Raw genomic sequence first — 15,911 nt, 5'->3', positions numbered from 1 at the left:
TCCATTCAGTAGTTTTTCCGTAATTCTGCTGACAAACCAACCAACGGAACGAAAACATAACGTACAACATACTTGACTGAGTACCTTTGTAGTGCAGTATTGGTACTTGATGCTGTACTGTAGTGAAAGTACCTGATGGTAATCCTTCCTTCAACTCTGTTTTCAGTGCACATCACCGCAAGAGTAACAATTTATAATCTGCAGCTACTTAATCATGAAAGTGAACAAGTGGAGTGCATCCCACCATCTTTGCATAGTTGTTACATGGATACTATTCATGAATACCGTGTTATATGAGGTGCTTTGAAGGAGAGTGAGGAAATGAGGGTGGGGGTGAGATGTACCTTGTCCATCTCCGTGTTCTCCCCTTTTTCCAGCTGCTCTAATTTGACACCTTGAGCACTGGAGGTGGGGGGAGGTAGGGTTAACTAGGTGGGGGAGTGCAAAGACACAGTGGAATTCATTAAGAATAGCAACCCCTGTCTCCCTTCAGCCTCCCTCCAACGCTAATGACATCAGAGGTTAGCGGGGAGCAGACTAGCCGCGAGATTGGAGGAGGAGGAGGAGGAGAGAAGAAGAAGAAGAAGAAAGAGAGAAAGGAGGGGGTTGCATCAAATCTGTAATAATTAAAAGAAGTATTTTTTCAATGGAAGCGTCGAATGGTCCTACGCGTTGCAGCTCGTAGGCACAATCTCACGAGGCCTTGTTTCCCTCGAAATCTGAGTGTATTTCTGCATCCTTTTAACATTCACACGAAATGAAAGGTTTCAAAAAAACTGCCATTTTGCCTCTGACAGTCCTAATGCACTATGATGACACACCAACAACCAACTGCAGACCTTCGAAAAACCCATTTAAGCCACACTTTGTAGGTTGGATGGAGTGCAATCAGACCTTTTTCAACATTGTGATTACTACGTACTGGCACAGTAATCTGTGGCTGAGGAATTGGCTGGCTAATGGCAGTTTCACATCAGCCATCTATAGGGACCTTGCAGACAGGTAAAGTGGTAGTTCCAAGATATTGAAATGGCCAGTGCCACCTGGAATGAAAGGCCTTTAAAAAAAAGTATTAAGAACTTGTTTTTTTTTTTCTCTCTAGAAGCAGCGGCACTGTGCGTAAGATGAGCAGCTTTATCTTTGCAGTCACTTAAAGCATCAAACACCTTGCTTCTCCCGCTCACAGCCACTCTCAAGCTTGATTTGAACCTGGAGGGAAAATGATTGAGGGGCAAGATAGAGAAAAAAAAAAGGTTTCTGAAAACCTTGCTGAAACACTGTCCCAAGACCTTTCAAATGCTCATTTCCATTTATCCGCCAGTGGCATTTTTCATGACGTACTCTCTGGCAAACTATCTGACTCATAAATCCAATTCAAGCCTATTACTGAAGAACTTTTAAAGCTATCCTTCATTAATGTTAATGGGGTTTTTTAGTGGAGGCCAGTGGTGGTTAGGACTACATGGCTGCTTTCCCAAGCTTGTTTAACAGGCTCCAGACAGAGATGGATGCTCCTTGCAGTCCGATAGGCTCTCGGAGCCATCTATCACCCAGGAGGACCCACCCACAGAGCTGGCGTTCCATAACAAAGGGCAGCCAGGAAAGCTCCTGATTGACAGCTTTATGTGTGTGGTGGCTAGAGAAGAGACACGGTATCTGTTTCTGGCCTCGGCGCTGGCCCCCTCTCTGAAAATGAGTTGTGAAGAACAGAACAAAATAATGAGTGAGCGGGGGAATCAATCAATATGCCGACACATGAGATAAATGAGAGAATCAAACGCACACACACTCGCATAAAAAAAACATCCCTAATGCTGCTGAGTAGGTACAAAACCAATCAGGCAAATGAAGCTGCCCGAGCAACGTAAACCGTGAATGGAGAGCAGTGTTAAGGCATAAACAGTTATTATCATAAAGATTATTACCCTCACACCTCCAGACTCACTAATTAGCGCAATAAACAGCCATATTCGAAAATGTATGTGCAATAAAACAGGCTGCAACATGTAAATACAGATAGCGCGCGCACACACAGACACAAATAAAAAGGATAACACACTGTCCCGCAGTCACTAAATTCCTGCTCCAAAACATTAAAATCTGCACAAACACATGTACGAGCGTAAAGTGCTTTGCTGCTGCCACAGCTGTAATCATTTTACGAGAGGCCACAGTTCCTCTCGGGGCTCTATATATTCTTGAAATGCAGACAAAAAGGAAGAGAGAGGAGGTGGGGGGGGAGGATGTTTCAGAAGAGACACACTAAATTTGGACAGTAAGTAGTATCACCCCGTCGGCGCGGTACACCGCACATTCGCAACGCCCCATTTAACCGCACACGGCGCTTCCCTCTACTGCCTTCATTTGCATACTTCAGCGGGGCCCTGACGGATGAAGACGGATGGGGCAAAATCAGCCTCACTGAAACAACTGTTTTATCAAGGTTAAACTATCCAAGAAGCTCTTAACCTCCGCGCCTTTATCACACTGCAGCTCTCCCAATATCAATCTATCAATATGATCTTATCAGCAGGGAGGGGAGCCGAAGACGCTCTTCATAAACTCAAGTAATAGGAACATAAAGGAATTTTATGTGTTTAGGGGAGGAGACTGCTAAACATGGTGCTGAAGGACATGTCCAATAAAACAGGCTACAAGGTGGTGCCAGCAAGCCAAATAAAATATAATAGAAGAAGAAGAAGAAGCTCGCCCGGAGGCGCGAGAGGCATGTGTGAAGTCATGAGGTCATCGTTTCAAATCTCATGAACGACTGGCGGGAGCGTGAATAAGAGAGACTAATTTTAAAAGGCTCAAAGTGAACTTGACACAGACACACTGCTGCTCGAGTGAAGGTGCCTTTTATATAAGAGCAAAAAACTAAACTGGACATCTGCCATTTTAACAACAGGCGTGCTGCACGTCTGCTCAGTCTATCTTAATAAATAAAAGACGATACTTAAAGATCTCTCGGAGAAAAAAAATACATTTTTCAATCTTAGATTAAATCACGACGCAGGAGAGTCGATACTTTAATATAATAACAATTTAAAACCCAATTCTTCTTCGACATTATGATCGCGGCTACTAATTTTATATACCAGACTGTAGGTTTCCTTCCGCTGAACAAACTGCATGGTGTATCATAATGTAATGCTGGGCAGTGCATCCATATTAAATCAGGATCGTGATAAGAGAATACATCTTTATATTAGAGTCCGATACTCAATATTTTGTTGCTAATACCGATATTAGGGAGTAAAAAATTCAGATTTCAATATTTCTGCCAAATATTCGACAATGATCCCTCGAATGAGGTCATGAAACACTTGTGACAAAGACAAGTAACAGACAGATGTTTTTCAGTTTAACAATAAACTTTATTGTCCAAAATGACATCAGTGCAATGACAGTGAACTTCACAGAAAAATGTAATAATTATAAATTACCACATATATCTTTTTCTGCATTACAATCTCTTAAAAGAAATATATTGTCTGTGATAGGCCAACATCAGCCGATAATATCAGCAAACCAATATATCGCATATCGGACTCGACTTGATATGGCAAGTAGACAAAGTAAGTAAGTCATTTTCTGACTGTTTTACTTGTTTTAATACTTCTCTCTACCCACTTAGTCATTATATCCACATCACTGATGATTATTTATCAAAAATCTAATTGTGGTAATATTTTGTGAAAGTACAAATTGTTATCGCAAGAATGTTGTCGCAATATTAATACCGCGATTTTCAATTATTGAGATATATATCATGTATCGCGATGTGAGCTGAATATGTTTACGCTCTTAATGGCTGAACAAATGTGTTTACATTCTATGTTTGGATACTTCTTGAGTTACAAATACAGTAAGTTTTAAAAGTGATGAGTGAGAAAAGACAAATTGTGTATACAAATCAAAATCCTAGAGGTTAATCAATTTTACACTGACTGTAAAATGAGAGTTGTGTTGCTAGTCTAAACTAACACTTTCCTGTGATGAGTACAGTAAAACACAGCAGTTAAATACTTCAACTAATTGTACTTAAACTGAGGCATTTCCATGTCCAACCTCGCGCTTCTTCTTTGTCAGCGGGTTTCTGCCTATTCACACATTCACACACATACAGCACATACACACACATAAACATACTGAGTGATTACAGGGGATATAATCCAGCATAAAATTGAAGATAAAAATGACAGCAATAAACGGAATAAAAAAATTGGACCATGCTTCGGAGAGGATTCCTGCATTTTCTTTTATCTTAAAATAGCGTCTTTGTTCATTTGTCTATATTCATTCGGTAAATAAATCATAAATTAGAGAAATAAGTCTTCTTAAAACATCACGCCACAAAAATGGCCTCTAAAGACATCTCTGACACAATGGCAGCAAACACCTACTGCCATTTTTGCTGTAAGCTCTCTGAGTGCTAGCAATCATACACCCAATATCTAAAAAGGATATAAATACCCCAATTACAGTGCTGAGTTGTGACATTTTCTTTCAACCTGACACTATACATACATCCACCGGGACTTTTCTGGACACAACTTTAAGAGTATAACAACCAAACTATCACACAAAAAGACAAAACTGTTAATAACTTATATTTGTGCACATAAACCCACACGTATACACAAATCATAAGAGCAAACTACCTCCCAACTTTTGATCTCTGAAGGGTAAAAACTCTGTTAAAAGTGGCTCGGTAATAAATGAACAGAAGTATATAATTTGCTGATTATGCTCAAGTAGAAAAAAGAAAATGACAGCAATTAACATAATTTCAGTTGGAGTTAACTGTCCAGAACTAACACCGCCAAAGGCAAGCTGGCAGACAGACGGCGGAGAGGAAACCCACAGCTTTCGCTCTTTGGGTTCGGATACTGAGATCTACAGTGGAGGGAACCAGCGAGGAGGCATCGCTGCGTTATCAATCCTCATTGTTGTTACTGTGAGGAATAGTTTACATATTTTTACCTCGTTAGATGCCAGAAATTAGACTATTATTCCAAATGTGGCTCGTTTTCACACTGAAAGATACTAGAAAGATACTAGTTGAATGTATACTCTAGATTTTCCATCATACATCATCCAACAACAACTCAAACCAACTGAGAGCTGCAGCAATTTATCAATGAATCATTAAAAGATTGTCAACTAAGATATTTATCACCAGCTATTTTGATAATAGATTAATTTGTTTGAGTACTTTTTTAAAGAAAAAGGTTAAATTCCCTGATTGTTGCTGCCTCTTAAATGTAGATATTTTCTGGTTTCTTTACTCTTCTATGGCAATAAACTGAATATCTTCATGTTATTGACAAAGCAAGACATTTTAGGAGGTTATCTCGAGCTTTGAGACACACCGATGGCAATTCTGCACTGTTTTCTGGACCAAAACAACTAATCGATTAGCTCAATCAGATTAATCGACGATGAAAATAATCTAAAATTCCTGATCCAGTTTTAGTTTAATGAGAATTACCATGATGTAAGTTACAATAACGTAAACTGATTCACCGATTTCTTCTAAAATGTACTTGTTGTATTAGAAAAAAATTATATTATCGCACCAACATGGCAGTTTTTTACTCGCTGCTTGTTTTATAGTGAGTTTTGTGGTTTTTGTCTCCATCAACACACGCTGAGGGTTTCCGTTTTGCCTCAAAGAGCCCTCACTGCTTCTCTGATAGTTGCAGCCTCCTAAACGTACATATTTTCTGGTTTCTTTACTCTTCTATGCCAATAAGCTGAATATCTTCATGTTATTGACAAAGCAAGACATTTTAGGAGGTCATCTCGAGCTTTGAGACACACCGATTGCAATTCTGCGATCGATTAGATCAATCAGATTAATCGACGATGAAAATAATCTAAAATTCCTGATCCAGTTTTAGTTTAATGAGAATTACCATGATGCAAGTTACAATAACGTAAACTGATTCACCGATTTCTTCTAAAATGTACTTGTTGTATTAGAAAAAAATGATACTATCGCGCCCACATGGCAGTTTTTTACTCGCTGCTTGTTTTATAGTGAGTTTTGTGGTTTTTGTCTCCATCAACACACGCTGAGGGTTTCCGTTTTGCCTCAAAGGGCCCTCACTGCTTCAGGAGCTCATTTAAGGGCCCTTATCTGCCTCTCTGAGACGGTCTTTCTGGTGCCAGGCAGCCAGGCCAAGTGCTGACCTCTGCTAACGCTCGTGCTCTCGCCCCACTGTGCTAAACGCTACCTGTGGTGTCACATCTGCCCCCGGGAAGTGATCCAAAACTGCAGCACCCCGTGCCTCTATAGAGATTCCCCATGGAATTAGCAGCAACAATCCCGAGAGACAGCCTGCCTGCCTATTTCTGCCCCCCCCCCACACACACACACACAGAAACAGTAGATACCACACACCACAGTGAAGATTGCCAGCGTGAGGCTGTTTGATTTTGCAGCCACAAAAACAACTCTTTGTGTGGCTAAATTTATCATCGCTCTCCGCCACAGTATTTGTGTCTTTTCTCTACAGTTCAGTATCTCTTCTCTCTCTTTTTCTCTCTGACTCTGTGTGTGTGTGTGTGTCTGCATTGTTCTTTGTCTGCGCCTTTCCTTCCAGTGAAGGTGCCGAGGTTACCAAGGCTCATCTGTGGCCCCTTTGTCTCTCACAGCAACAGCAAGGTTTATTAACATAAATTAGAATAGCTCACCGAGAGAGTACCTTGTCGCTATGCGTTACCCAAGGCAACCTCTCCTCCACTCTCAATCCACCTGAGCGTGTGTGTCTGTGCATGTGTGTGTCTCTGTGCATGTGTGTTTGTGTGTGATATAAAGAAAGAGAGAGCGAGAGAGAAAGAGGGAGAAAGAGAGAGAGGGAGAGAGAGAGAGAGAGAGAGAGCACACTCCCCTGCATCTAAATGTGAAAGTACTCTGAAACGAGGGAGACACATCCACACCCATCTCTCCCCCTGTCCTGATTAAAATAAATGGTGCTATCTGCACTGCATGACTCACTACACCATGGCATTACTATCAGTAATTGAAACATCCAATCACTACTGAGCCATCAGCCTCACTGCTCTTCCCCATCTGACTTTGTGGCACCTGATTGAACACCCCACTGTATGGGAAGTAATACAGGATATGCCTTCCAGTTTATATGAAGAAACGCTGAGGAGAGGAGCAAAGACACTGCATCGACCAGGGTGCAAGTCGTGTTTTTTTTTGCATGATACCTGTGCCTAAATGTATACGTGTCTGCGTGTGCGGGATAAAGTTAAATACACCGTTTGTAATTTCTGCCACTAGGGGTCGATCAGAACGATAACGAAAGACGTAGTGTGATGACGTTGGGTTGTTGTCTACGTAACTCAGACGAGGTCATGTATTAAAAGCTTTATTCACGTTACATTTAGTCACGTTCGCCGACTTCCTTCCTCCCTATCTATCGCAGGGTTTACGTTATCAAATCTCTTCAGTCATAAAATTTACATTGAAAATAGTTCCCTCTAAGCATAATTTGTATTTAAGGTGGAATAAGCAGTTCTGGAGAAAGATATTCGATTGTGGAGTCGAGGGCTGAACAATTAATTGAAATATTATCAAAATTTCAATATGGCCAAGTGAAATCCATCTCGGAGGAGCTGCAATTTTTTGTTGAATGTAAAATGTGTCACAATATAACATTACAAATGAAGCACTGTGCTGCTACACGAGCTATGTTTACGCGGACAATATTTCTTTATTATGATTGAAGATTTCGGGTCAGGCGCTGGTGTTTACATACAACAACGATTTAATGACTGTCAGAATTTTTGCAAACCCCGCTCCGACTTTTCTCATCCAGACTAACTTCTTCCCGACAAATTTAAGGAGCACCAGCACAAAATGTAGTTTCACTTAAATCTTTATGAACCACAATACATTTGCATTCTTACCATCTTAATGGTATTACTGATCAATCCTCTGGTAACAAATAAAAAATTTACGGAAATAACAATGTTCTCTTCTCTTGTAAAGGAAGAAGGTAGTGCTTCAGGAGAAACTAGTTTTCCATGACTTTTTATAGGGAGGCAGCAGCACCTCTTAAATCAGATATTTTGAAAACCATCAATTGGTAACTAATAGATTAAACTACATTTACATAACGTTACAACCCCTCTTTTGTGGTTGTTGTTGCTGTAGAGGTCATAATGATGAGGAGGAGGATGATTTAAAAAAAACAAAATCATGGGGGACTACATTGTCGCGGTCTGGAGCCCAGATATGGTGTTTCCCCTGAAGTAAAAGCAACTAGAGGACGTAAAGGGGATATGACGCCATTAACAAAGAGAACGAGATTAAACGCACTGTTATCTTGACTAAAATTCAGTTTTTCTCTGGGTGGACACATTTGGGATTGTATAGATTTAGCACACAAAAACGATGCATCTAACATAGGTGTAGTTGTTTTAACACATTTTAATGCTGAAATCTTGCATATTATACCTTTAAGTGTGTGTATGTGTGCATGTGTGCGTGTGTGTCCCACTCAGCATCCTAAGCAGATATCCAGGGAGAGTCGGGTAGCCTCATTGATTGGTGTTGATTCCATCTGGGCAGCGAGCAGCGACTGACAGTGGATCTAAGCCGCTGCGAAAGGCAACCATTAATCTTGGTCCCGTTTAAGCAGCATGTATTAATTTATGTCATTTTTACTAAGTCAGCCAGGGAAGAGCGCTTGCCATTTTATGTTTGACTGTTCATCGAAGTCAGGGGGGTTCCTTTGTACAACCCCAGCATGCTGCCAACACGCCACTTACATCGTAGTGGCAGGGTGCCAGAGAAATGAGATCCCACACCTCGAATTAAAGGTTATCAACTGCCAGGGCAACCACCTCCATCAAAGAGCCCAAGAAATCCTGAATGTGCGAGTTACATTTTTATTATATGAAAGTCAAACAGAGGAGGGAAAGAAGGTGACGTGTAACCAAACAGATTTATGAAAAAAGAAAAACAAAACAGTGTAATTCAGAGGTAGTTGTAGCACACAGTTGGAGCCCCATGAACATATCAGTAATAAGATCTGCAGGTGTTTCAACGGCAACAATATGAGGATATACGCGTCCGGCGGTCCTACTGCGTGAGGCAATTCCTCGAGACTGCGGAAAATCCAATCAAATCCAAACAGCACCAATAAGAAAAACAATGGCTGAGGCAATTGCAACTGCAATAATGTCACCAGAGCTGTTTTGTAGACACTAAAAGCTGCTCCAGAGACAAACGTCTGATAAAAAAGAAACTCCACTCTGCCACAGAGCAAATTTCCTCTCTAAAGCAATTTTATATTCGATAAGTGGGAAGGCATTCTTAGCGTAATGGATCCGAATATGATCTCTGTCAGAAAACTAAGAACACAGCCTTTGTATAAAAGCCCCGGTTTGCAGAACTGCTGCATCAGACAAGCAGATTGAGGAGCGACGGAAACAAAACTATAGATAGAGATGCATTCACATTCCTCGTGAAGAGGTGAGCTGATAGGTCTCTGATCCTCTGTCCTTCCTGCTGCTTCCCATGAAGGTGAAACGTGGAAAAATGGATGCAGGGGAAAAATAGTTCTCCGAAACATCGAACACTTACCCGCATGTATGTCAACATTTTTAATTTGTTCAAAGGCTTAAAGAGACAGAAAATAGCTGCCATGACTGCCAAGACCTACCTATGCCCTCACAAACACAGGCAGGCGCACACGCGCTCCCTCGCCATACGTCGACACGCAGAATATGACCATTCTACAGCCAGATCTGTTATCACGGCTAATTACTACTCCCACCTCAGATATACAGGGCTGTAATTAGCCTCTTAAAACATGATTAACATGTCTCAATTAAGCCAGTCAACATTTGCATAATATATTAGCTGTCCTAATTGCGAGTGAGTTTACATCAGAGGACAGGGAACAGCAAAAAAAAAAAAATACACGCTGTTGCTTCTGAAGTGCAGCGGTAATGTAGTGAATATAAACATGACTATAGAGGAAGTGTCAGTGGGTAAAGTGGAATCTAGACTATTTATGTTTAAAAGATAAACTCAGAATCACCACATCTCTGCTCAGACGACTCGTAAAAGTATATTGCATGTTTGTTATTATTCACTTAGAGGAACGTTTCTGGTTAAGTGGAGGAAGAGTTTCCTATAAACTCGCAAATCAAAGCCCGGCAACATTTTCTCAGGAAAAACTTCAGGTTCCCTTTTTGAAGTTATTTATTTGAAGTCATTTATGGGGAGAACAGACAGAGTCCTGTTCGGCCTTATTTCCGTGGAAACTAAAACATGGGGGGATAAACTGCTGCTTCGGCACTTCCAAGTCGGGGACAGATATACAGTCTCCCAGCTAGCGCGGGGAAAACCAAGGACATAGCCATTAGTTTCAGGACAGCGCCACATTGGAGACTAATGCCTCCATCTGTCACTGGAGATGAGAGGAGAGTAACAAAGAGAGGCAACACTAACCCCTGAACTCATCATGGACAGCCATGTCAATTAAATACTGAAAAACAGCAGCACTGGGAGCCATAGTGACCAGTCTATCCACTGCTTCATGGGAGCTCGACTAGCACCTCCGTCAACGTTTAATGTTAATGTCGCAAAATATACCATAAATTGTAATTTGACATTTTATCACCTTTCCTTTTTTTTTTTTTTCAAGCCTACCGACTACAGCAGTGAATTAATGGATTAAAGAGCTGTCAAATGAATTCACAGCTACTTTAAAGTGGCACTATGTAGCTTTGGAGAAGAAATACAAACCCAGAAATTTCATATCTACAATATAATAATGAGGTAATAATACAGAAATATGTATTTTTTCCATGACTGAATAAACAAGCTGTTCTCAGAGGAGAATAAGGGCCACGGGACACGGTTTGAAGCTAGAAAGGTGGCAAATATAAACAAAGTAAAACAGTATGAAATTGTGTTTTCCTTTAAGGTCAGTTTGTTTATTCAGTTTATTCATCCATGAAAACAAAGAGTTTGTTAATTTAGTTTCTTTAGGCATAAAAAGACAAATCAGTCAAAGAAATTCTTTCACTTCTGATTCAAATTTCTTCAACAAAAAATACATTTTAGGCAAAAAAAGCGCGACGTATTTTGTTTCCAGCTTCTCCGGCGTGAGGATCCACTGCTTCTCTCTGGTTTCTATCACCGCAAATTCAACATGTTTGCATTGTGGGCTGCTGATCAGATAAAACAAGACATCTGAAGATGTAACTCTGACCACTGTTTCACCTTCTTCAAACACAACTACTCATTTAAACAAGAACGTAATCAGATTAATGAATAATGAATACATCTGTTAGCTGCAGCCCCACTTCAATCGCTGCACTTTAATGATGAAAACCACTTAAAAGTGACCACATCAACACCACTGTGAATATCTAAAACCTGTGTACATGTCTAATTAGCAGTTAGCGGGACCGACTGATTCAGCAGGTCTCCAGCTTTGATAAGTTCAAGCGGTGTAATGCATTATCCGTCTGATCACATTAGTCATGCAGGAGCTCTCCATCTGACCCGAGCCTGCGAGGGGGTAATGTGAGGCTGCTGACACAGAGTGGCCTGACGAAACAGTCCCATGCAGGCCCACTGATAGAGAGACACAGAGCCGGAGAGAGAGCGAGAGAGAGAGAGAGAGAGAGAGAGAGAGAGAGGGCCTGAAATCTGACACCCAGAAACACTGACTTGGTGTCTGGCTTCTCTTACTTAGTCAACCTGTACGTGCCAGCTTCCATCGCCGTAATGGTTCCACACAAACAAAGACGCTCTCCAAACTCTCTTCACAGGATGTGAAGCAAACACAGGAAAACTAATGCTAAGTGCTCTCAGGAACTGTAGAAACAATGATGACAGTTTAAAAAAGAAAAAAAAGCGGGGGCCGGCAGTCGGGGGGGGCAAACATTTTCGTGAAACACAACACCGGCGGCCGAAAGGAACGTCTGTGAGAGGTAACACAAGCCTCCGCCGTTCGTTTCTCATAACCCAGCATGCAAACCTGAGCTTGTTTAAGCTTGCTAAATACTCTCCCGGCGCGACACGAGCTCGACCCCGGCACAAATATACAGGCAGAGGGGTGGGGTGGGGTCATCAGTTAAGGCCTGCTCTGTCCGGCTACTGGCATGCACTCCCGCCTTGTTTGTCAGCTGCTTGCCAATGGACACCTCGCTGCTGCAATGTCCCATATTACTGCTGTCAACACTCGCACGCCTGTGATATTCCACGAAGAGGACGCACATGTGAATAACTACATGCAACACATGATATACGATCTCAAGAAATGTTTCCTCCCTTCAGCAAAAGGTCGAGGAGAAGGGCTGCTTCGAGTCTGAGCCGCCGTGCTCGTCTCTCCTCCTGCTAAAAGACACTCTGACTGCAACAATGTAGGAAAAGCGAGGAGAAGCTGACTCTTTATAAAGAATATAAAAAAGGACCTGACAAATTACAGGCTGTACTCCGCGCGCATACACTGCACTCAGCACATTTGGCTGTAAATGCCATGGCGAAGGTTTGAGTCATTTTCTCTGTCACTGCAGTGAAAGGATTTTCAGTTTCGTCTGCACAAACCTCCTATGGGCGAAGATGAGCCGCAGCTCAGCTCTTCAAACGCAGACAGGGAGGACACAGCGAGGCAGCCATTAAGACTCGATTCTCACACAAATTGTTTTGGGGGTTATTCTTAACTTTTAAATGCCCCGTCTGTCTTCGCAAAAACAATGCAGCCGTTCAGAGCATGCTGATTTGTGGTTTTGGAGCATGTTTTTCAGCCACACTTTGGGTAAAAATAACTGAATCAATAGATTTTTTTTTTAAAAGAAAGAGAGAATATAAACTGCGTTGAATTACGTTCATTTCCAAACTTGGTCCTGAACCGAGGGGAAGGAGATTTCGCAGGCCGAGGGGGGAGCCTCTCTCTCTCGTCAGAAGCTCTGTGAAATGCCGGTTGCCAAGAACGGTGGGAAGAGAGGAGAGGCAGGGGGGAAAAGCCAGGAAAAGGTCCAAGTCACTTTGTTCTTCTTTTTGGAAACGAACTCTGGTTGAACCCAGGGAGACGCCAGACAGTTTACAAAGAGCCAGGCATTACTCTCTCACTTTTCCAAGCCTTGCAATTTAGAAACAGGGCCCCAACCTACTATAGCTTCCTCCTCACAGACCACACTCTTTAACCTTTTGTCAAATCTGGTGAAATTCCCAAAGTGTCTGCTGCTTCCTTCTATTTCCTTTTTTTTTTTTTTTTTTTTGCAAAAACCTGTGCCAAACACTGACTCATACATATGAAATGTCGGCGAATAACAGTTCGTGTAAAAAAATCAAGGAAAGCGGTATTGCCTCCACGCAAAGCCCTCTGTTTATTTTCACCTGTCATGGCTGTGAATGCAGCAACGACCGGACAAAGTGACAAGGGCTCTCTCAAATAATCTCAAAGACAGCTTCAAAGTTGTGTTCACAGATAAGGTTATATTGGATCTTTTGTTTTATTTCCTTCCCTCGACAAAAGCCGCCTGTTCGACAAGCGCTCTGCCACCTCCCTCAGAGGATATTCGCAGGCTTTCATCATGTGAGCCCCTCTTCTTTTTAATCTGCTGTTACAGCGAGTAATAATTCACACATTCCTCTTCATGACTTTGACCCTTGTTGCAAACATAAACAGAAAAATCCCTCTGACCTGCCTGTGCGTTTAAAACAGCTCGCTTCGGCCAAGGAAAACAGACAGAGAGGGGTGAGAAAGCCCCTGAAAGGCCCAAACGTCGGCATGAAAACACTCCAGTCCAGTGACAGCACCTCATCTGGGGCCAGTGGCGTTCACATGCAGGGTGTGTGATGTTTGTCAGGCAGAACATCAGGGAGTCACGAATCATTAAAGAAAAAGACGGGGAATATCACAGCGATCTGCGCTTTGTAGAGAGATGTTCGAAGAATGAAGAAACAAAGTGATGCTCAGAGACGAGACCATAAAATGGACAATAATCTCATCAGCGTCTGTAGCCCGGCGAGGACGAGACGAGAAACCCAGCGAACAAAAGAAACTCTAAAACCAGAACTTACCTGTTTTCTCCTTTATTTCACACAGGACGTTGAAGAGGGCAGGTTTCATTCTGTGGCAGTTCAGCGCATGTTTCCTACGGAGAGGACAGGACACCACTTTGCATCAGTACTCAAACAAGTGGCAACACTAACAAAGCCACGTAAATCACAAAACGTCACTGAATTCTCCCCAGATTCTCCACGCAAGAAGATAAGATTACAAAACATGCAGGCGGCGACGCAAAAAGAAAAACGTTGGCGATATTTACACTGAAATCTGCTTTTTAAATTTCTATATTTGTGTCACATGAAAACAAAAAAAGCCACATTTTTCTAATTATAGCAACACAATCCTGCACAACCCCACAACTGTGACATGCCTCAAATGTAATTCCCACCGTATATTTCATTATGAGTCATGATACCTATAGGAGAGGCTCTGCAACACGTTATTACAGCACAGGATTACAATATAAGCTCCTTTTGTAGAGGAGGAAGAAGTGTGTGTGAAACTGCTCCACAGTTACACAAACCTCTCAGCGGATCACCCCACATCTACAATAATCAAACATTAATTAACAGTTTGGGATTGGAAATATTCACTCCGAAGTTGTGTGAAATGATGAAATGTGAAGTTTTCAGCGGTCTTTTTCGTCGCTTTCGCGCAGTCACGGCACTTCAGTGGGCGTAATTGCTTTCATTTAGAGGCAGTCTTGATACAAACCAGTGTTATTATCTCCCCCTCCATCACCAACAACGCTGCCTAATATTTCCGCTCTCCCGATTATTAATACAAGTGTGTGTGTGTTTTTTGTGTGTGTCCCTCTTCCTTCATAGCCTCACCTCGCCTGCGCTTCGTCTAAGCTTTGGTCTGTGATGGTCATTATTTGCTGTAATATGTCTCCGATGTCCTGCTTCCTTCCCTCTCCGTCCGTCCCCGCCGTGCCATCCTGCATATGCTGCGCCAGGCCGGGGTGTCCGGCCATGCCTACCCCGTGGGAGTGCATCAACCGAGGCTGCTCGTCCATCCTTGACCGCGGTGTTTGTTTTTTTTTTACCTTTTTGTCGCTGCCTCGCCTCCAACTTTTAAAAAATTTCTGATATCAAGAAAAGCGGTGGGAGGGAGAGGAAAAATAAAGAAAGGGAAGAAAAAAATATCCTCGGAAATTCCTCTGGATTCCTCTGCGTCTCTCTCCCTCTCTCTCTCTCTCTCTCAGCCCCGACACTCCTCCTTTTTTCCTTGGTAAGATTTTCTGGATTTGGGAGGAGGGAGACTGACAAACCCTCTCTCTGCTCTGCTCTCTCTCTCTCTCCCTCTCTCTCTCTCTCTCTCTCTCGGTGTCTCTCCCAGCTGGTTTAGGTGAAATCTGATCTGAATCGCTGCTTTTGGCTTTGGCCACTCCTGCACCGCTACTGTAGGGAAGGAGAAGAAGAAGAAGAAGAAGAAAAAAAGACACAGGATTGAACATTAAAGGCTCCTAATCTGATTAAAAGTGGAGCGCGTTGAGCTCCTCTTATGAAACCTTCCGAGAGCTTTGACGCGCTGGAGAGAGGAAATACAAAAAAAAAAAAAAAACCGCGCTAAGTACTTCAACTTGCCTGTGAAAGGGTTTTTGGCCACAAAGTAACCACCAACTGTTATTGTTTCGCTTATGTCTGGTAACTGACTCATAATCAGAGTATGGATGGGAAAGCCTCCGCCCCCCTCGAGCCACGATTGGAGAAGAGGGCGCGCGCAAGTCCCACCTCGGTTCCTCTCCGAGCACGTCAATCATCCTCCTCGAGGAAGGTGGGACACTGTAATAAACATAAAGAGATGTGACCGGACCGGGTGGCCGTACAGTGATGGATAGAGAGTGAA

At 42.4% G+C, this 15,911-nt stretch overlaps 1 protein-coding gene across 5 annotated transcripts in view; it reads right to left on the bottom strand.

Annotated features, from left to right (window-relative positions):
* pbx1a (pre-B-cell leukemia homeobox 1a) overlaps window positions 1–15,911 on the bottom strand; it is an 84,751-nt gene that overhangs the window by 38,133 nt on the left and 30,707 nt on the right. For 4 of the 5 annotated variants that reach the window (XM_084368636.1, XM_084368639.1, XM_084368640.1 and 1 more), the window contains 2 exons: window positions 14,894–15,463; window positions 14,072–14,145 (listed from right to left, as the gene is read on the bottom strand). In XM_084368636.1, coding sequence (XP_084224762.1) covers window positions 14,072–14,145; window positions 14,894–15,078 — 259 coding nt within the window. In that variant the 5' untranslated portion in view covers window positions 15,079–15,463. The remainder of the gene's footprint in view (window positions 1–14,071; window positions 14,146–14,893; window positions 15,464–15,911) is intronic. The other variant, XM_084368637.1, reaches the window with a different exon arrangement.

Source organism: Pagrus pagrus (assembly GCF_965226575.1).
Source record: "Pagrus pagrus genome assembly, chromosome: 12".
NCBI classification, from domain to species: Eukaryota; Metazoa; Chordata; class Actinopteri; order Spariformes; family Sparidae; genus Pagrus; species Pagrus pagrus.
The sequence above is the reverse complement of the archived record's forward strand: the minus strand, read 5'-3'. Positions and strand labels throughout refer to the sequence as shown.